The 21,637-nt window shown below is 40.2% G+C and overlaps 1 protein-coding gene across 6 annotated transcripts in view; it reads right to left on the reverse strand.

Annotated features, from left to right (window-relative positions):
• Positions 1-21,637, reverse strand: part of CSMD3 (CUB and Sushi multiple domains 3) — a 969,186-nt gene that overhangs the window by 544,916 nt on the left and 402,633 nt on the right. For 3 of the 6 annotated variants that reach the window (XM_083186713.1, XM_083186711.1, XM_083186714.1), the window contains one exon: positions 4,368-4,445. The exons of the other annotated variants lie outside the window; for them this stretch is intronic. In XM_083186713.1, the coding sequence (XP_083042839.1) occupies positions 4,368-4,445 (78 nt within the window). The remainder of the gene's footprint in view (positions 1-4,367; positions 4,446-21,637) is intronic. 6 annotated transcript variants of the gene reach the window in all.

The raw sequence follows: 21,637 nt of genomic DNA on the forward strand, positions 1-21,637 counted from the left end.
TAAGCACCCTGCCCATTTGTAAAAACTCAAAATGCACCCTGCCCTTTTTGTGTCTGGTCCTGTGTGCCCTTACGCTGCCCCCCTCCCCCCCCCCCCCCCACCATGCCGCAGAAAACTTTTGGTGTGTGCCACTGCCGGCATGTGTAATGTAATACATTAACACAGAATATGGCTAGAGACAATTAAATACTTGGATAAAGGAGAAAACAATTTAAAACCTTCAATTTAACATATATTAAATATGACAACATATATTAAATACAGTGTGTGCCATCATGTGTAATGGGCATTGTGGGTAATCTTTACATTTATTTGCATGCAAGTTATACACTATTTTTTCTTTTGCAGGTACTGTACCACACAAATACTTTACATCTTATTTCTCACGGTGCAATTTAGAGTTCATCAGCTAAGGGTTATCCCAAATCTAAATATGTCACAACAGTTACATTTGCAAAATCTAACTCTAAAAAAGACAAATACATTACTACTGCGTAAATACGGATTTATGTCAATACTAGTTTTATGGAATGGAGTAAGGTAAGATGAAGAATTTTGGCACTTCGTGGTCAGATATTTCTAAATCTCTCCTCATACTGGTCATCTTCTCATGGATGTCTCAACACTATCCAATGCTGAACAGGTCCAAAGTAAGGAACAGTAGCTTCCTTCATCAAAGGACGAGTACCACCTCTAGTCAAATTCAAATCTCCAACTTTCTCAATTTACAGTGCCTGCTTGACAAGTACAACTTCCCAGCCTCCAAGCAGCCATATTTTATCTCTTCACCAAAGCATACTGTTTTTTTACTCTGATCCCCTCTATTTTCCCCCTATATCCCCTCTATATCTACCCAGAATGTAATCACTGGAGAGCAGGGTCCTCTGTACTTCTGAAGTCTCTATAGACAGTAATTATATAATATGTGGATAATACATACAGTATAATATCATGGCTCAGCTGCCAATACTTTTGTGGCAATGTTGACTAAATGTACAGTAGCGATTATAGAGCTCACATCCTACAGTATATTATTTTGTTTCGCTAAGTCTGTTGCAGTATTTTCCTGTTCTGTGTATACTGTTAATGCTCATGTATTAATAAGGGGCTCCCAACCCCATATTAAGATAAATAATAATAATAATAATAATAATAATAATAATAATAATAATAAAAATAATATATGTAGATATGCAAAACATTTTACTTGTCTACAACTGTCATATTTGATTTCCTCTGTGCTACTTGTACTACTGCAATAATTACAGGCGGCAACAGGCGGCACTCGGAGGCTTGTAGTAAAATGTGAACAAAGTGCTTTATTATCAGCACTTTGTTCACATTTTACTACAAGCCTCCGAGTGCCGCCTGTTGTCTCCCCAATCCATATATACAGTATATATATATATATATATATATATATGTGTGTGTGTGTGTACGTGTCTGTGTGTGTGTGTGTGTGTGTCTATCTATATATAGGGAATATCTATCAATTTATTTATCCTAGATATAAAATGTATTGGTCTGTTTGTTTGTCTGTATGGTAGTTCTTTCAGAAACCCCTGCACCGACTGGGATCAAACCAAAGTAAGGTGGTCCACCTAGCCAGTATTATGGGGTTGGGGGGGATAGGGTCCTCCTATTGGTGTAAGCTGAGAAGAAATTTGACCCGGTAAGCCTGATGCTTCCACTGCATGGAATTGGAAAAAAAATGTTAACACTGGATCCCAAAAGAAATGCTAGGGGGTTAAATTCCCCATCAAAACTCCTGTTTGTGTACACTGGGCAGAAATTTGTTACAGGGAGCGTGTTCTGGGTCTTCCACTTAGTACATTTGGATGAAAAGTTTAATGAACTGTTATAACTGACAGAAATAACCACAATTCAATGCCCTGATACTCACTGAAATAACCATAAATCAATGAACTAAAACAACTAAAAGATGTCGAGGTGGAAAAATAAAAAAAATATTGTGCACTCGAAAAACTTGGAATAGCAACATTGACACAGACGGAAAACATTAAACCCATCTTACGATGTTTAAGTGACTACAAAACTGAAGAGAAAATAAATCTGGGGATTAGCATTAATGATGACACATACACATGTACACAAAAAAGAAGACAAAGGGCAGCCGTATCTTGGGTATGATGGATGAGATGATAGATGCTAATTATTTTTCAAATCTTTACAGTTACATCCAACTATGAGGAAAAATACTGACACTGACCACTAGAGTACCAAATTACTCCTTTGTGTGCATAAAGATGTCATAACAAAAAGTGTAAGCAATTTTTGCAGGGACACTGATCTGTTTCAAACTTGCTGGGAGCTGTGAAGACAGAGATTGGAGGTGGGAGCAGATAGGGACTGGGGGTGGGGTGGATAGCCTAAAAACTGTTATAATAAAAACTGTCTCATCTCAAGTGAAAATATTGGACCTTATTTTGATTTATTTCGCAGCCTTGCGAGTCAATCAGAATAAGGTCCATATGGCATAAGCCATCATTTCAATTGTCTTTTAACTAGTTAAACATAATTTAGTTAAACTACATTTGTACATAAAAATCAAAGTGCATCAATGTTGTATTCAACTTCCTCCGGTTATAAAGGACTTCCGGTACTTGTGTATTATCACGGCGCCCCCGATATTGATCGCGCAATGTTTTTATCGCATTGCATGCCATACACCCGATGGCATGCGATGCGATTTTACACCCCTATTCGATTAAAAATTGCATAAGCACCCTAATGGGTGCTTACAATGTTAAATGCACCCCCACGCTTTATAAAGTCAACTCCACGCCGACGTGGATAGTGGGGGTATGAAAAGGTCGTAGGACGCGTACCGCCGCCCCTCGCCGGCTTGCTACGCATGCTACGCTTCGGGATCACGTTTATAGTGGGGGTGGCGTGGGGGTGCATTTAACATTGTAAGCCCCCATTAGGGTGCATTTAACATTTTTAATCGCATCCCATCGCATTGGATGGCATTGCATGCCATATACAATGTCATACAATTTTTAAATTGTATGACATTGTACAACATTGCGCGATATCGCATCGCATCGCATACCATCGTATGCCTTATGGTATGGTATGCGATGGGCGCCGTGATAATACACAAGTATCGGACTTCCAGGCTCCTGAGCAAAGGGACAGTGTGTTTTTGTCCTATCTGTGTTCCATGGCTCAGGAAACAGTCTGGAAGTTTGGAGATCATGAATATCAGAGGAAGGTAACATTTTATGAGATACTATCACGAAAGTTATATTGTGATTAGGTTTCAGGCTACATGTGGGTGAGAATTCCTGAATTATATATGCATTAGTTAAAATATACTGAAGTATTCCTCCAAATTGTTACTTGGATTATCAATGTTGCTGCTACCTCATTAGTTTTCTATCCAGGAGGAGATAGATTATCAGGAGACATGACTTCTTAGTTGAACATTAATGGTGGTGGGAAAGAGATGGATTCAAGCCTTGAAGACAGTTAGAGTATCAAACAATCAGCTTCAAACGGCCATTGTTTTCAAACACTGCCTGTAGATGAAGCTGATTGGTTGGTGCTTTAGCTCTCTCTCCTTCATAATTTGATACATACCCTTTAAAAGTACTCAAATGCTTATATTTGTACACTCAAAACTGGTGATCGTTAACACTACATCTCAAGTGATCCATGTGTGTGTGTGTGTGTGTGTGTGTGTGTTGGGGGGGGGGTAAGGTCAATGGATGGAGAAGGGCTGCCTAGTATTAGCCAGATTTACACACACATACAGTATATGAACCCAATGGTTAGTATTGGCATTATACAAAGGTACAGCAGTACTAATACTTTGTTAGCTGCCTCCGTCTCTCCTTGAAAGTGTTTCCAGCCGAGTTCTTCAAATCTGGTGAGGTTTGACTAAAAAATTCTAATAATTCTAATAATAATAATAATAATAATAATAATAATAATAATAATAATGCAACATTTATATTTATAAATGATAAATACTGTATCTTCTTGGTATTTATAATTTTAGCCATTTTTATAGTCAAAACTCCAGTGTATTCTTGAGTATGACAAGGGTGGCTCCAACTCCAATATACGCTGACTGCATTTCACTGCTATACATATGGTATATTATATAACTGTCTGATAATTTGCAAACCAATGCGTTCTTAATATTTTAGCATTACTTAAAAATTGAAAAATAAATCAGATGTTTTTTTTTTTCTATTACAATCTTCAGCATAAAAACTAGCAATTAATAGAAATAATAGATGGCATATTAAACATGTTGTAATGTCTCAGTAACAAGAACAAACACGGACACAAGGGGTCAACGTTGCACCAAAAAGAGTAACAAAAGGTACACTCACAGATAGAAAACTTGCTGTTGAGGTCTTTCCCTGGAAACAATTTAAATCCTCTAGATTTATAATCTATGGACCTTTTCACTAGTTAGAGAGACAAAGAAGAACATACAATATATAAGGTAAAACAGTCTATGCGTTTCATTTTTGTTAAAACTTTTTGTTGTTGTTGTCAGCCTGGTGGTTACAACAATGAACAGGGCTTGTTTTATAGGCCTTATGTTTAGTTTAGCGTTTTGTTAAAAAAAAAATGTTAATTAAAAAAAAAGCATATAAAATATATTTTAAAATAAATATTTTTTAAATAATTTTGTGCTTTTGACACTTGTCATGTGATCAGTGTCACTGCTAACAGCACTTTGTTATCTTTCATGTGGACTGTTGATCAACCATGTTGTCAGAGCAACCTCATTCAAGAGATGCAAATACAGTATGTAAAACACACACAGTTATCTATCTATCTCTATCTCATATTAATCAATCTATATTTACTGTATATATCTAATATCTGTCTACATTGGCATATTTATAATAAGTGCAAGGTGTGCATTGCACATGAGTCTCTGGGTCCATGGGTGCCAACACCACACCCATATAATTATACTTACCACTCCCAGTGTCCCATTGTGGCTGCTGATGCTGCAGACAGAAATCACTGGGAAGATGGACAGTGGCCATTTTACCAGTAGTTTGCGCATGCACAATAAAGATTTCTCCGGGAACTAGGTGTGGGCTCCATATGTTAGAGTCTACTGTATGCCGGTAGACTCTGGCATAATGCAAGCTGACAGAGTCTTCACTGCTGCTGCTGGAGCCCCAGGGTCTGAACCCAAGCCCCCTTTTCTCTAAAATCGTCCTTGTCTGTCTGTCTATCTATCTTTCTATCCATCTATCCATCTCATATCTATCAATCTATCTCATGGCTACTGTAGCTCCTTATTCATTTATCACTAGTTTCTTTCTCATATATATTTATCTTATATCTGTCTATCTATCTATCTATCTATCTATCTATCTATCTATCTCATATCTACCTATCTATCTATCTATCTCATATCTACCTATATGTCATCTATAAATGTATAATGTGCCGTATTAATCAATCATATATCAATCTAGATAAATTCTGGTTGTGTGCATATACTGAGTACTCATCATATCTCATCATCTACTGCATACAGTACATGGATTTGTTAGTATGAGGTGATCCAGATGTCCAATGATATTTTTTCTTCATGAACCATTATATTTCATGAAGGATCATTGTGAATATTGGCAATGTGTATAGTCAATAAAATATGTGCATTAATCTTGTTAACTACTCTATAAATTAAATACACTTATACTTAAGAGTTCCGAACTGAGAAAAGTTTCGCATTCGGATTCAGATCAACTTATTACCCTAAATTTGGGTGTGCTCAGATATCTCAAAAAAACCACACACATCCTTACTGGTTTATATACTGTTAGATTAAAATGAAGTATGTTAGCTACAGTCTGACTTTAACTACAGTAAGAGAAAATATGATTATTAAAAGGGAAAAAAATATAATAAATATGGCATATTAGTTTTCAAAAATAGATTCAACACAATACTTTGGAAAATGTTTTGTTGAAGCTTAGTAATGATTTAATGAATTGTTAAAACATGTAGATATGAAAAAATGACAATTAGAGCTGTGTAAAAAAAGTTTTATGTAACCATACTAGTCGCAAAGACACCACTTGTGTATCCTATGCACCTGATCCTGCTTGAAAATTAATCATTAATTTATGTTGTCGAGGGGAAAAAAAAAACCCATACGGTAAATTGTACTTGACGTGACAATATTAGTAATAACACCAAGAGATACTGTACGATATGCAGATATATATATATATATATATATTTTCCTGACATTTCATTATTTAAAAGAAATAAAAAAGAAAATCATCTGGATATCTAAGACTTTAAAAGACCAAAGGGGATAAAAAGCTCATGGGGGAAAACACAGATCCATTATTGAAAATGAAATTACTGGAATCTAGATGTTTTGCCAAAAGCTTTTAACAGGCTACTTATTTATTAATTCATGCAGAGAAAATGTTGCACAAACTGTTCAAAATCTTGGAACAAAGTAAAACCATTTATATGCACCCAAGTATGACAAAAGATAATGTTATCCATTCAACTGTATAAAAAAAAGCATCTACATCTGCTTTTTGTGAATATCCAGGCTGTTCAACATTGAACAAGTGAAATCGTGCTCAACAATAAAAATATAGCATAGAAAATGGAAATAAAGGCTGCTGAAGGCGACTTCCAATAATGTATATGGGCATGTTAAGCATTAAAATGCAATCGCTTCAACTCTGCATACAAATGAAGAGTCAATCTGTAACAGATGTTCTGTATTATAGTTATTCTGTAGCCCAACTAAATAACTCAACACTGTACAGAATGTATTGGTCAGTAATAAATCCCTGTTCCAACTTACTGTTTGTATTAACTCGCACATAAGAAAAGGCACACACACAAACATACAGACATGCACGCATACACACACTCACTCACACACGTGCACAAGAAACAATGTCATATTGTATTCAGCAGCCAATTGAGCTACCCGTATACAGGTTTTTGGTTTATGCTGATATTATCAATTTGCAAAAGTCTATATAATGGATACATCATTTCAATTTTGCCAAAATGTTTGTACACCAAAACTTTAGAAGTGCAAGCTATACATTGCGATATATCCTAAAGGTTTAATCACCAAATGACTCCAAATATCTCAATATATAATTATTACAAATATAACAAGTTCTAAGCATCATTCCTCTAAAATGTGACAGTAAAATATGTTAAATGTAAATAAATCATTGGGAAAGAAACCTGTAGGTCTTGTTAGTAAAGGTTTGTGACATATCTAAGTGTTTAAGCGCAGAGTTTGATCCATGCCAGAAAAAGTTTGCATGAATACCAATTAAGCTGGTTTCACATCACATAAACGGCATTGAGCCGGTAATTTGAAACGTTTTTAAAAAATGGGCAGACAGCTTTAACCCCTTTCACACCGCATAGCTTAAATGGTATATTACCCGTCTAAGTGCGGTCTGAAAGGGGTATTACCGTTTCAATGCCGTTTTTTACCATCACTTTTTTAAACGTGTAGGATCCTGCTTTTAACAAGTTTCAAAATACCGGTATTCTGTAACCGGTAAATTGACAATGGAGCTTTCACATTGCAGCTGTCCCGGTTTTAAAATGGTAAAAAAACGGCAATATATCGTCTTAAAGCTGCAATGTGAAGCTGGTTTTAGTGTTTTCTTTGGGTACTTGTGTATTTTAGCGGCGCCCATCGCATCACATACCAAAAGGCATGCAATGGTATGCGATGCGATGCGATATCGCGCAATGTTGTACAATGTCATACAATTTTAAAATTGTATGACATTGTATATGGCATACAATGCCATACAATGCGATGCAATGCAATTAAACATTGTATAAGCACCCTAATGGGTGCTTACAATGTTAAATGCACCCCCACGCCACCCCCCCCCACTATAAACATGAACCCGAAGCGTGGCGAGCGCAGCGGTACGCGTCCTATGACCTTTTCATACCCCCACTATCCACGTCGGCGTGGAGTTGAGAATAAAAAGCGAGCGCACCGAGCCCGAAGCGCGGCGAGCGCAGCGAGCCCCGCGAGGGGATGAGGACACCTGTGAAGCCCGCGAGGGGGCGCGGATACCTGTGATACCTCGCTGCGCTCGCCACGCTTCGGGCTCGGTGGCTCGCTGCGCTCGCCACACTTTCTATTCTCGACTCCACGCCGACGTGGATAGTGGGGGTATGAAAAGTTCGTAGGACGCGTACCACCGCCCCTCGCGGGCTCGCTGCGCTCGCCAAGCTTCTGGTTCACGTTTATAGTGGGGGGTTGGCGTGGGGCTGCATTTAACATCATAAGCACCCATTTGGGTGCTTAAAAGCTTATACAATTTTTAATGGTATGGGGGCCAAAATCGCGTCGCATCGCATGCCATCTGGTACATGTTTGTCTGCCTAAGCTTAGCTCCAATAACTAATACTGAAGTGACAATAAACCTAGTAATAGAAAAGCATTGAATATTCAAATATGTATATAGACACATACATTTCTGATGAATGACTAGTTTTAAGTCATTTCCCCCTCAGTTACTATTCATATTAATGACTAAACCAATTGGGTTCATGGTAACTTTACCCCTCCCCAACCCCACCTCCAATCATAAACCTTTATGACAATCATATTTATTAGGATAAGGCAGGGGTTCTCAAACTTGGTCCTCAGGACCCCAGACAATTCACGTTTTTCAGGTCACCCGGCAGGTGCACAGGTGCATTCATTACTCATTGACACAATTTAAAAGATTCACAGGCGGAGCTAATTATTTCACTTGTGATTTTGTGAGAGACCTGCAAATACATGCACTGTGTGGGGTCCTGACTACCGATTTTGAGAACCTGTAGGATAAGATCTTGTGAATTTTGATAGTAGTATCTGATCATGTTAAGATTACCATTCTACAATGTTCTAGCAAGCTCACACACTATCAAATACACAGATACAAATCTTTAATAGCTCTATAGCTGATATTTTTGTTGACAACTCGTCACACTAAAATAATAAATTCAGGATTATTTCATTTTTTTATACGTAGTGATATTAAATGATGATGTCAACAAAATTGGGGAATGAATGGGAAAATGACACTGATAAGTGGATTAGTAAATTATCTCCAGTGAAAGTTGCAATTCAGCGAAGTGCTTAGGTGAAGGAGAATAAAGACAAAAAGGACCCAGCTTGCCAAAGCCCTTACTCAGCATAAAAACAAATGAATTAAAATGATTGCCCTTCTGCTTATTAAAAGAAAACTGTCTGATAAATCTAGCACTCCGCAAGGTCAAATTCTGTGCTTAAATACATATTTAATCAGTAATGCACCATGATTGTGATAATTGGTTGAATGGTGCACTTTATTTATTTTTTGTTTGGTGTATATCATCTCCCTTCTCGCTCTTTGTGTCAAGAGTTACAAAATCCCCTATATAAAATCGAAATCATGAGTGACAGTAGGTCCCGACTTCTAATTATAATGAGTGCTAATTGGTGGTTAGTATTAGCAAAGTCATCTCAACAGTGAAGAGAAAATATCATTAATAATAAAGATATTGTATTTTAACAGGATTAAATATATTGAAGGATTAAGGATTTAGAAACTAAATAGAGACAAATGTAATAAAAAAAACTGTCTAAATAGCTGGGATTAAAGGGACATTTCTCAAAAACATATTTCAATCTTTTGTGGCATACTGTATGTAAGATGCTTGAAATTGTATGTTAATACATACTGTATGTGTTCAATGTACTAGATACTGTATAAGCTGGAAGAGAAAGACTGTAGGTAAAGCATAGTTATACTGTAATGCTCATTTTTTTGCTTTTTAGGGATGCTGACATTAAAGTATTTAAACCAGTTTAAAAGTTTTTAAAAAATTTGGCGATTTCATGGACTTTAAAATAATTTGACACCAGTTCATTATAGTTTTGTAGGTTCAAATTTTCAATTTATACAGTAGTTAAAATTTGTAAATTAGAGTTCAAAATCATGTTAAAATGTTTTGAATTTTTAATTTGGAGTTTGAATTCAGAGATATAAATGAGAAAAAAATTATACGATGATGCTTTTTTGACTATATTATATAGGGGGTAATTCTAATCGGTCCATGGCAAATTTGCAACGGAGATCAATGCTTTTCTTCTGCACATGCACAAAATAGTTAATGCACATGTGCAGGTTCACTTGGCGAACGGCTTGCATAGTTGCCAAGCCGTTCCCACTGAGCGGTGCGGGCTGGGGGTGTGTGGTGGGGGGGTCAGGTGTCACCCATAGGAGCACCCAGCGTTTCATGGGCATCCCCATGAAAATGCTGGGTGTTCCCATGGGAATGCGGGTTTGCCAATGTGTGCCGGGGGGGGGGGGTTTGGCTGACATCATGTGACATCAGCTTCCCGCCCTGTCTTCGTCCCAGCACATGCAAATAAAAGTCTGTTTCCACTGACTTTTATTTGCTAGTCCAGTAGAAAACATTCGATGGTCGGTGACCATTGGATCATTTCTGCAGCAGCAGGCACATGCGAGGGGATGTGTCTTTGGGCACATCCCCTTGCATGGTTGGGAGGGGAAACGGCGTTGGGGGGGATGTATTTTCATCAAGGCGGCGCCTTCTCTGGCACTCTGTAAGCTGCAATACTTGCAGCTTACGAGCCAAACAGAATCAACCTCATAGTGCCTAAACTGTTAAAAATAATATTCAATTAATTAGAAATACACTGTATACATTATTATTGTGGTAAATGACTATATTAGCTGCAAATGTCTGCTTTTTAAAGGAATATCTACATAGGTGTATTGAGGCCCATTTCCAGCAACCATCACTCCATTGTTCTAATAGTACATTGTGTTTGCTAATCGCATTAGAAGACTAATGGATGATTAAAAAACCCTTGAAAACTCTTGTAAAATTATGTTAGCAGAGCTGAAAATGCATTTGATCATTAAAAAAGCTATAAAACGTGCCTTCCATTAAGCTAGCTGATTATCCAGAGCATTCATTTTGTGGGTTCGTTTATACTCTCAAAATGGCCAGAAAATGAACTTTCATGTAAAACTCAACAGTCTATTCTTGTTCTTCGAAATGAAGGCTATTCCATGTGAGGAATTGCCAAGAAACTGAACATTTCCTACAACTATGTGTACTACTCCCTTCAGAGATCAGCACAAACCGTCTCTAACCAGAGTAGAAGAGAAGTTGGAGGCCCCCGATGCACAACTAAGCAAGAAGACAACACCTCACAGGTCCTCAACTGGCAGCTTCATTAAATGGTACCCACAAAATGCCAGTATCCACATCTACATTGATGAGGTGACTCTAGAGTACAGGCCTTCTAGGCAGAGTGGCAAAGAAAAAGCCAAATCTGAGAAAGGCCAACAAAAGACAAAGATTATTATGGGTAAAAGAATATAGACATTGGACTGTTGAAAATTGGAAAAAGTGTAATTGACAGACAAATTGAAATTTGAGGTGTTTGCATCATACAGAAGATAATTTGTGAGACTCGTGAAAAGATACTGGAAGAGTGCCTGACGCTATCTGTCAAGCATGGTGGAGGGCTGCTTTGGTGCAGGTAAAGTGGAAGATTTGAACAAGGTAATAGGGATTTTGAATAAGGATGGCTATCACTCCATTTTGCAATGCCATGCCATAAAGCAGTGGTGTCAAACTCATGGCCCTCCAGCTGTTGTGGAACTACACATCCCAGCATGCCTTGACGCAGATTTAGTATAATGGATTGGTAAAACGGTGGCAGAGCATGATGGGACATGTAGTTCCACAACAGCTGGAGGGCCATGAGTTTGACACCACTGCCATAAAGTAAAGTTTAAATTTGTAAATTAGATTCAAAATCATGTTTCAATGTTGGAATTTGTAATTTGGAGTTTGAATTCAGAGATATAATTTAGAAAAAAATGATACCATGATGCTTTTTTGACTATATAGGGGGTGATTTTAATCGGTCCATGGCAAATTTGCAACGGAGATCAATGCTTTTCTTCTGCACATGCGCATAATAGTTAATGCACATGTGCAGGTTCACTGGGCGAACGGCTTGCATAGTTGCCGAGCTGTTTCCACAGAGCGGTGCGGGCTGGGGGTGTGTGGTGGGGGGGTCAGGTGTCGCCCATAGGAGCACCCAGCGTTTCATGGGCATCCCCGTGAAAATGCTGGGTGTTCCCATGGGAATGCGGGTGTGCCAATGTGTGAAAGGGGTGGCAGTTGGCTGACATCATATGACATCATCTGCCTGCCCTGTCTTCGTCCCAGCACACGCAAATAAAAGTCGGTTTCCACTGACTTTTATTTGCTAGTCCAGTAGAAAACATTCAATGGTCGGTGACCATCGGATCATTTCTGCAGCAGCAGGCACATGCGAGGGGATGTGTCTTTGGTCACATCCCCTTGCATGGTTGGGAGGGGAAACGGCGTTGGGGGGGATGTATTTTCATCAAGGCGGTGCCTTCTCTGGCACTCTGTAAGCTGCAATACTTGCAGCTTACGAGCCAAACAGAATCAACCTCATAGTGCCTAAACTGTTAAAAATAATATTCAATTAATTAGAAATAGACTGTATACATTATTATTGTGGTAAATGACTATACTAGCTGCAAATGTCTGCTTTGGTACTTCTTTACTTTCACGGCGCCAGCATGGCGCCGTGCTACTTCCGGCTTCTACGCTCGCCACAAACTATGTAAATAAAGGAATTTAACGCCATGCCAACATGGATAGTTCATACCTCCACTATCCATGTTGGCATGGAGTTGATTTTAAATAGCGTGGCGAGCGTAGCGAGCCACCGAGCCCGCAGCGTGGGCGAGCGAAGCGAGCCCCGCAAGGCGCCGTGAAAGTAAAGAAGTACCTCTGCTTTTTAAAGGAATATCTACATAGGTGTATTGAGGCCCATCTCCAGCAACCATCACTCCATTGTTCTAATACCGTGTTTCCCCGATAATAAGACACTGTCTTATTTTTTTTCAACCCACAAAAAACGCCATAGGCCTTATTTTCAGGGGAGGTCTTATTTTGTGCCCCTGTCTTCCATTTAAACATGCCCCCAGTGCTCCTTGTAAACATGCCCCCAGTGCTCCTTGTAAACATGCCCCAGTGCTCCTTGTAAACATGCCCCCAGTTAAAGAGAGGGAACGTACCATAGCCTCCTTTACACACCCCTCCTCCTCTCTGTCTCATCAACGCCAGCGCTCCGTGCTCTGCTGCAGCCGCTCTGCTGCAGCCGTGTGATGTGCGTGGCGACGTCACACGGCTCCCGCAATGGAGGTCTCTAAATACCTCAGAGGTGATTGAAGATCACCTGGAGGTTAGCGGAGGTTAGCGGGGTCTAGTATTTATTGTTTGCAATCCACCGGATTGAAATTTGAATCAGCCTTATTTTCGGGGGAGGTCTTATTTTGGACACATGTCCAAAATCTGGGGGAGGTCTTATTTTCGGGGGATGTCTTATTATCGGGGAAACACGGTAGTACATTGTGTTTGCTAATCGCGTTAGAAGACTAATGGATGATTAAAAAACCCTTGAAAACTCTTGTACAATTATGTAAAACTCAACAGTCTATTCTTGTTCTTCGAAATGAAGGCTATTCCATGTGAGGAATTGCCAAGAAACTGAACATTTCCTACAACTATGTGTACTACTCCCTTCAGAGATCAGCACAAACCGTCTCTAACCAGAGTAGAAGAGAAGTTGGAGGCCCCCGATGCACAACTAAGCAAGAAGACAACACCTCACAGGTCCTCAACTGGCAGCTTCATTAAATGGTACCCACAAAATGCCAGTATCCACATCTACATTGATGAGGTGACTCTAGAGTACAGGCCTTCTAGGCAGAGTGGCAAAGAAAAAGCCATATCTGAGAAAGGCCAACAAAAGACAAAGATTAATATGGGTAAAAGAATATAGACATTGGACTGTTGAAGTTTGGAAAAAGTGTAATAAACAGACAAATTGAAATTTGAGGTGTTTGCATCATATAGAAGATGATTTGTGAGACTCATGAAAAGATACTGGAAGAGTGCCTGACGCTATCTGTCAAGCATGGTGGAGGGCTGCTTTGGTGCAGGTAAAGTGGAAGATTTGAACAAGGTAATAGGGATTTTGAATAAGGATGGCTATCACTCCATTTTGCAATGCCATGCCATAAAGCAGTGGTGTCAAACTCATGGCCCTCCAGCTGTTGTGGAACTACACATCCCAGCATGCCCTGACGCAGATTTAGTATAATGGATTGGTAAAACTGTGGCAGAGCATGATGGGACATGTAGTTCCACAACAGCTGGAGGGCCATGAGTTTGACACCACTGCCATAAAGTAACCTGTAGACAGTGCTTGATTGGAGCCAATTTCCTCATCCAAGAGGACAATGACCCAAAGCAAATTTCCAAATCATGCAAGAACTACTTAGGGAATAATCAGGCAGCTGGTCTTCTGTCTGTAATGGAGTGGCCAGTGCAGTCACCAGATCTCAACCCCATTGCGCTGTTTTGGGTGTGGCTTGTTATAGTGCCCATCAAGCCAATCCAACTTGTGGAAGGTGCTTCAGGAAGCGTAAGGGGAAATTTCTTCAGATTACCTCAACAAATTAACAGCTAGAATGCCAAAGGCCTGCATTGCAGTAATTGCTGCAAAAGGAGCACTTTTTGCCAAAAGCAAAGTTTGAAGGACAAAAATAATTATTTCAAATAAAAATAATTATTTCTAACCTTGCCCATGTCTTGACTATATGTTCTATTCATTTTGCAACTCCTTTGATAAATAAAAGTCAGTTTTCATGTAAAACATACAATTGTCTGGGTGACCCCAAACTTTTGAACAGCAGTGTGTGGTATATATATATATATATATATATATATATATATATATATATATATATATATATATATATATATATATATATATATATATATATATATATATAGTGAAGAATAGACGTGTCACTCCAGGGGTCTTTTTCAAAGATTTTATATCATACGAGCAAAATGGTTACATGGCAGGGTCAACGTTTCGATACAAGTGTATGCCCGCATGGCAGCGGGACCACACATATATAACATGAGGAATCACTTACTGGCTCCATGTGATACCGACCAGTCACCGGGTGCAGCGCGCACACCTCCTGTCACTGAGGCAGGAGCGCGCACCACTGATGTCACCCCGCCTGCTGCATAGCAACGCAGACAGGTTGGGCGAGCGTCCCCGGCAACCAATCAGAATCCCCACAAGCCGGGACAGACGCATGAATGAAACAACAAAGCGTGTGCATGTCAAATAACCAGCGCGGGGGATCGGGGGAGATGCGGGGGGATAGCACTGCTGACGAAGGGGCATATATGCGGTACAAAAAATAACATAGTCCAATGCCAGAGTCAGCGCGGCAGTGTGCAACAATAGAGCCAGAGTCAGTGTCGACAACCGTGTCAGCAAAGTCAATACGGCAGAGGTAGCACTGCTGGGGGTGACCAGCGCGAGGGATGAGAGGAAATGCGGGTGTATAGCGCAGCTAGAAGAGGGGCAAATGAGTGACAATAATAATAAGACAAGCATGATGCAACATCGTCCAGACCCAGAGTTATCGCGGCAGTGTGCAACAGTGGAGCAATGGAGTGGAATCTGAGTCAATGTCGACAGTAGTGTCAACCTGCGTGCAATCGCATCCCAAGGCTTTAGAAAAATAAACTCCAGTTCATCCGGTCATTTAAGCCAAATGGCTTAACAGTATTGAGTTTGTGAATCCATTTGGCCTCAAGTTTCAGCAAGAGGCCATCTCGGTCACCCCCTCTAGCCAGCACAGGTACGTGGTCGATAAGTATAAACTTAATATCGGCAACAGTATGACCAGCCTCCAAGCAATGTCGGGCCACCGGTTGATATATATATATATATAGATATATTCATTTAAGCTCACCTTACTACTTACAGAGCATTGTGCTAAGTTTCTTTAAATGTTCACCTCTGAGCATTATGCTAGAAGGCTTCTATAGTCTATATATTGGTCTCTGTGAAGGGATAAAATAGGACAAGGTGTTACTAATTTTTCTCAAGAGAGAAACTGACAAATTCTGAGCCTTTATATTTTATTGAATTAATTCTAGAACTTTATACGTCTGTGACAGGTAGTTAAGTCTCTACGGGCTGCTGTCAGAATTTCTTAAATGTCACATTTTCTGGTTATCAAACACTTACATTTCAATTGTCTCACTGTCTATCTCTTGAATCAATGCCTACAACATTACAATAAGGTGTAAGTAAAACAAAAAAGAGCAAGGAACTGTACACCTGGGCAAAACTAAACTGCATTCCAGGTGGGGAGATATAACATGTGCAGAGAAATATAGATTTGGGAGGGGCAGTGTCCAATAAATCTAAAATTTAAGAGTAAAAATAAAGCTGTCCAACATTTGTGGGCTACATGCAAAAACAGCCGGTATTTACCCTGCACTGACTGTGGTGGTTGTGCTTGGTGCGAAGATCATTGCTCATCTTGATCATCTATCCTTGCATCTTATAAAAGACCCAAACTTGTTTTTATATCATCGTATACCTCAACAACTTGTTGATGAATTTCATCTGGTGATGTGCCCTTGAGATACAGAAATCTGGTCATGCTACACACCTTAGTGTTTGCCAGCACTGCCATCTTTTACTATACATTGGTACACTACGGCTAGTGCAATTTGTACACTTTTTTACCTGATTCTGACAGATCAGGGTGAGAAATTGGGTAAAAAGTGTCCAAACTGCAGGTGTTTAGCATTAAACCCGATCCGATGTGTGGCCCCTAAGCATCAGATCAGAGCCGGAGATTGGACATGCTTGGATGTCCGACCTCCAACTCAGACAGCTTCCCAGCAACAGGAAATGGGATTGTGCCACACCAAAAGGCCACAGGCGGCTCAAAGGCGATTGGCTGCAACTTCTCACCACAGAAAATTCACAGTAATGTAATGCCTTAATAGCTGGTGTAGACCAGTGACCTAAGACATGGGGACCACAGTGGACGATGGTGGTGGTGAGTTATGATAGATTATGCTTATCTTCCAAATTGACCCACTCCAGCTCTTGAAACCTGATACTCTTATATCTCTGACTGAACTCCATGCTGTCCTGCTTAAATTCTGACTGCCTGGTTCTGCTGCTGCATAAGAGGGACAGCTAAGGATAATACTTCATTGCTTTTGGTGGGCCCCCTTGTAAAGTGCAGCCCGGGGTACAGTATGCCCTAAATTCCTCCCCCCCCCCTCCCCACACACTTAATCTGACTATGGTGCAGACTAAGGGCCATGAAGGGAAGCATTGGTTTACTCTCTCTGGCCAGGCAGAAAATTAGAAAGAAAATAGATAGCATTATTAAACAGCATTCTTGTTGACTAACTTATTGACCCATATACCAGCAAACCAGTATTATGTTACAGATAATAATTTATAAATAAAATAAATTAAAAACTGCAGGATGCTAACCAAACTAAAACATTTTGCATTACTTTTATTTATTTTTATTTTCAATCTTTACAAAAGTGCTTGCATATATAGCATATTGTCCCATATCATTATATTAACTGTCCATCAATAAAAAAAAAATACTTTTTGTCTCCACAAACTTTTATCCATAGATTCTCAAACTCAGTCCTCATGACCTCAAACAGTTCAGAGGCGAAACAATGAGCTCCACCTGCGAGTCTTTTATATTGTTTCAGTAATGAGTACTCCTATGCACCTGGAAGGTCACCTAAAAAACATGTGCTGTTTGGGGTCCTGATAACCAAATTTGAGAAAAACTGTTTTTATCTATAAAGTCTAACTAATACGCAAAAATAAAAGAGGATTTATGTAGCCTGCACAATTCAAACTGTTTAACACTAACACTGATGAAAGCCCATAGTTGTAAACTTTTTTACATTCCGATAGTGTGGTGATTGGTAATTATGAGATATATTTATGCTTTGGGTTAATACACTCTCTAACAGGGTGTATCAAATGCAAATAATTTTAAAACAGACTAAGACGATGGCTTTGGGGACATATACTGTAGTGCAAGGGTGGCCAAACCTGTCCTTAAGATCTACTGTACCAACAGTTCATGTTTTTCAAGCAACCTGTGGATCTATCGTAAGAATGAATGCAGCATGTTTGAAAAATGTGACAGTTGGTAATGACTACATCTGTGTACCAGCTAGGTCATGGGTCTTCAAACTGTGGCCCTCCAGATGTTGTGAAACTACAAATCCCAGCATGCCTTGCCACAGTTTTAACACTCTTTTATAGCAAAACTGTGGCAAGGCATGCTGGGATTTATAGTTTCACAACATCTGGAGGGCAACAGTTTGAAGACCCATGAGCTAGGTGGTCTGGGAAAACGTGGACTGTAGGTAGATCTCAAGGACCGGGTTGGCCAGCCCTGCTGTAGTGTATGCATACATCCCAACCAATTTCCACTAGTCTGACAGTTGTTTTAACATATTAATGACACAGGTCATGTGCAAAGGAGATGACTGGGGTGAGGTGCAGAATGAGCTCTTATACAGTACCTGTATCTGTTCGTATTGCAGGTTTGCATAAGCATCTTTATTTCATAATTACCTGATTTCAATCTAGCTTGGATCCAGAGCACAGAGGACTGGTTGAAGTCGGGGTTACCGCTTTCACACATGGGTGACAATCCAGAATTTTCCCAGGTTGTCACCCTTCACACCATACCCAGGTCTTTTAGATACTCAGGTCTTCCAGGACTCAGCGGGTGTTTAAAAATAATTTTTTTTTATATGTTACCTGGGTCATTAAGACCCAGGTCACACCTTTTTGACCTATGCTGATTCATCTACCTAGGTTTCATATCCTAGAAAAACCCCTGCTAGCGAGCATGGTCACTGATCTGGAACTCTCAACCTTGGTAGACACTTTCAGACATAAACCTTACCAGACCCAGGCTGATGTGCATTCATGAGCAAAACCTGTGTTTTATGCTTAAGTTTTAAAATGCTTAAGTAAAATGTAAGTAACGTATCAGATACACATACTGTAGGTAACAGTTAGTTTCTAAGAAACAACTTTTATAAAATCTTTTTTCATTGTTAGATACTAAGCATTCTTTTTGAAACTTTAGATTGATTTTGCAAGAATAACCCCTAAAATGACTTTCTTTTAAATTAAAGAATGAATTAAGTGGTTATAGTGGGTAGACAATGTCTAGGTGGACAGTCACTATGGCAACCACTAATGGTCTACAATGACTAGGTCAAAAACTGAAAATGGTTGACATACCATAGGTTGAAATTGATAGAAGGTCGACAAAAGCTTAAGGTCGATATTGACATGGTTGACACACTTTTTTCAAGTTTTTTTATGGTGTCTATGTCAACATATATTGACATGGACACCGTATAAGTGTACTGCATCCCCTCGCTGCATTAGGAACGGTGACTAGCTTCGCTCATCACACTATTATATTCTGACTCTATGCCCAATTGGATAGTAACGGATGAACCAAATCGGTCTACACCAAAAAAAACTTAAAACATGTGTACAGCTTGTCGATCTTCTGTCAATGCCTACCTATAGTATTTTGACCATTTTCAGGTGTCAACCTACAGTAGTCACTTCGACATTGTAGATCCAGGCACCGCATACCGAATTAAGTAAAGGGGGTTCATTTACTGTATTATCACATATAAGATTCTAAACATTGTGCACAATTCCAATCTGCTAACAGGGCTGGAGCCACCACTAGGCAGCTTTAAGCATTTACCTAGGGCGCCGGCCACTGGAGGGCGGCAGTTCGGGGCAGGTGTCCCCCCACCGGAGGAGGTGAGCGGAGGTGAACCCCCCCTGGCTATATGTATATGGGTCCGTGTGGTCTGAGGGGTCCCTGCGGTGCAAGACACATTCAGAGGGGTCCCTGCAGTGCTATCCGGCGGGGGGGGGGGGCTATATGCAGCATGGGGATCCACACGGTCTGAGGGGTACCTGCGATGCCCCCACCGCCCACAGCAACTTACAGAGCCCCGTTGGGTGCCGCTGTCCGGCCAGAAGAGAGAGGGAGCTGCCCACTGTACCGCCCAGCCGGAGTGAATTGCTGTCATCTATCATCATCTGCCGGGCGGCAGCGCAGGAAGCGCTTCTGAGATTGAAAACACTCGCAGCATGCTGATTGGCTGAGATTCAGCCAATCAGCGCGCGGCCAGTGTTTTCAAAATCAGAAGCGCTTCCCGTGCCGCCGCCCGGTGGATGATGATGGACAGCAGCACTTCACTCCGGCTGGGCAGTACAGCAGGCGTCTCCCTCTCTTCTGGCCGGACGGCACTCTGGTGCCTTGCACCGGCCCTGTCTGGGTCGCTATGGTGTCTTGCACTGGCCCTGTCTGCAAAGCCATAACATTCCCAAACTATTTTGTACCCTTGCAATTGAATCTATATCTTACATAAATGTGTTGTTCATTGTACTTATACCAGTTAGGTAATAAAAACATATTTAATATATCATCTTCCTGAAGAATAACACATAATTGCAGTAACAGGACTCAGAGATTTGAGAATCGTTTACCAGTGTATATACAAGCTGTCCCCCAGAACACACACACACCAATAACAGCAGAAAAATGCTACATGTTCTGTAGCTTACAAGGTTAATAGACGTTCCATCAAGAGTCACTTTTAATCTGTCTCGATAAGTGGCTGGAGTGTATGGAATCACTATGGTGGTTTACAAAGCTCTTAGGCTATTCCTCACCATTATATCAGACCCTCGCATTAGTCTCCTGCCAAGCTGCTCGGTTTTATCTAACTTAAGAAATATTTTGCTGACATAAAGAAAAAAATACTTATAATATTTCCAAGATTCTGTCTAAATTCCTGATACATTAAAAATGATAAAATACAAAATATTCTGATGTAGCGTTTACTATAATAGACAATATAAAATGTGCACTGCGCATGCTTAGAAAAGTGGGTACTCTCACATGCGCAAAGAAACTGATTAATGCACTCTATGGATTATATATAGGTTTGTATGTCTGTTTAATTATTTATTTTTATTTTTTTCATATGTGAAACAGGCAACAGTTTCTGCGAATAGCAAAAGCATTTTTTTAACGTAAATGTTCTGCAACATGTGCGCAAGTGGGCTGTATATAGAGGAATAGGGAGGGTGGCTCCGGTGGAGTTCAAGCTCAAAGAGCCCTTTCCTCCTTCCTCTGCTGCGCCAGGAGGTGGGAGATGCTAGAGGTGCTGCTGTACCTCTAGCATCTGTCAGGGGAGCGCAGAGTACCCAGTGCTTCCCGTAAGTACGGTTTCTGGGAGCGCTGGTGTGCTGTGGCCCTGTAACCACTAGCCATGAGCATGTAACCCCTGCTGTCCACAAGCATGTAACCTCCCCTAGTAATTAGCATGTAACCCTCCCTGGCAATGAGCATGTGATGCCCCTAGCAATGAGAATGTAATGCACCTAGCAACGAGCATGTAACCCCCTCCTGGGAATGAGTACATAACCCCCCTGGCAATGAGTAATGAGCATGTTATTTCTTGCGAGAAGCATAAAACCCCAGACAACAAGAAAGAAACCCCCGAGCTTTGAGCATGTTGGGAAGTGGCCCTTTTGGGGGCATTATGTGTGAAAGAGACACTA

This window comes from Crinia signifera, chromosome 5 (assembly GCF_055691185.1).
Source record: "Crinia signifera chromosome 5, ASM5569118v1, whole genome shotgun sequence".
NCBI lineage: Eukaryota > Metazoa > Chordata > Amphibia > Anura > Myobatrachidae > Crinia > Crinia signifera.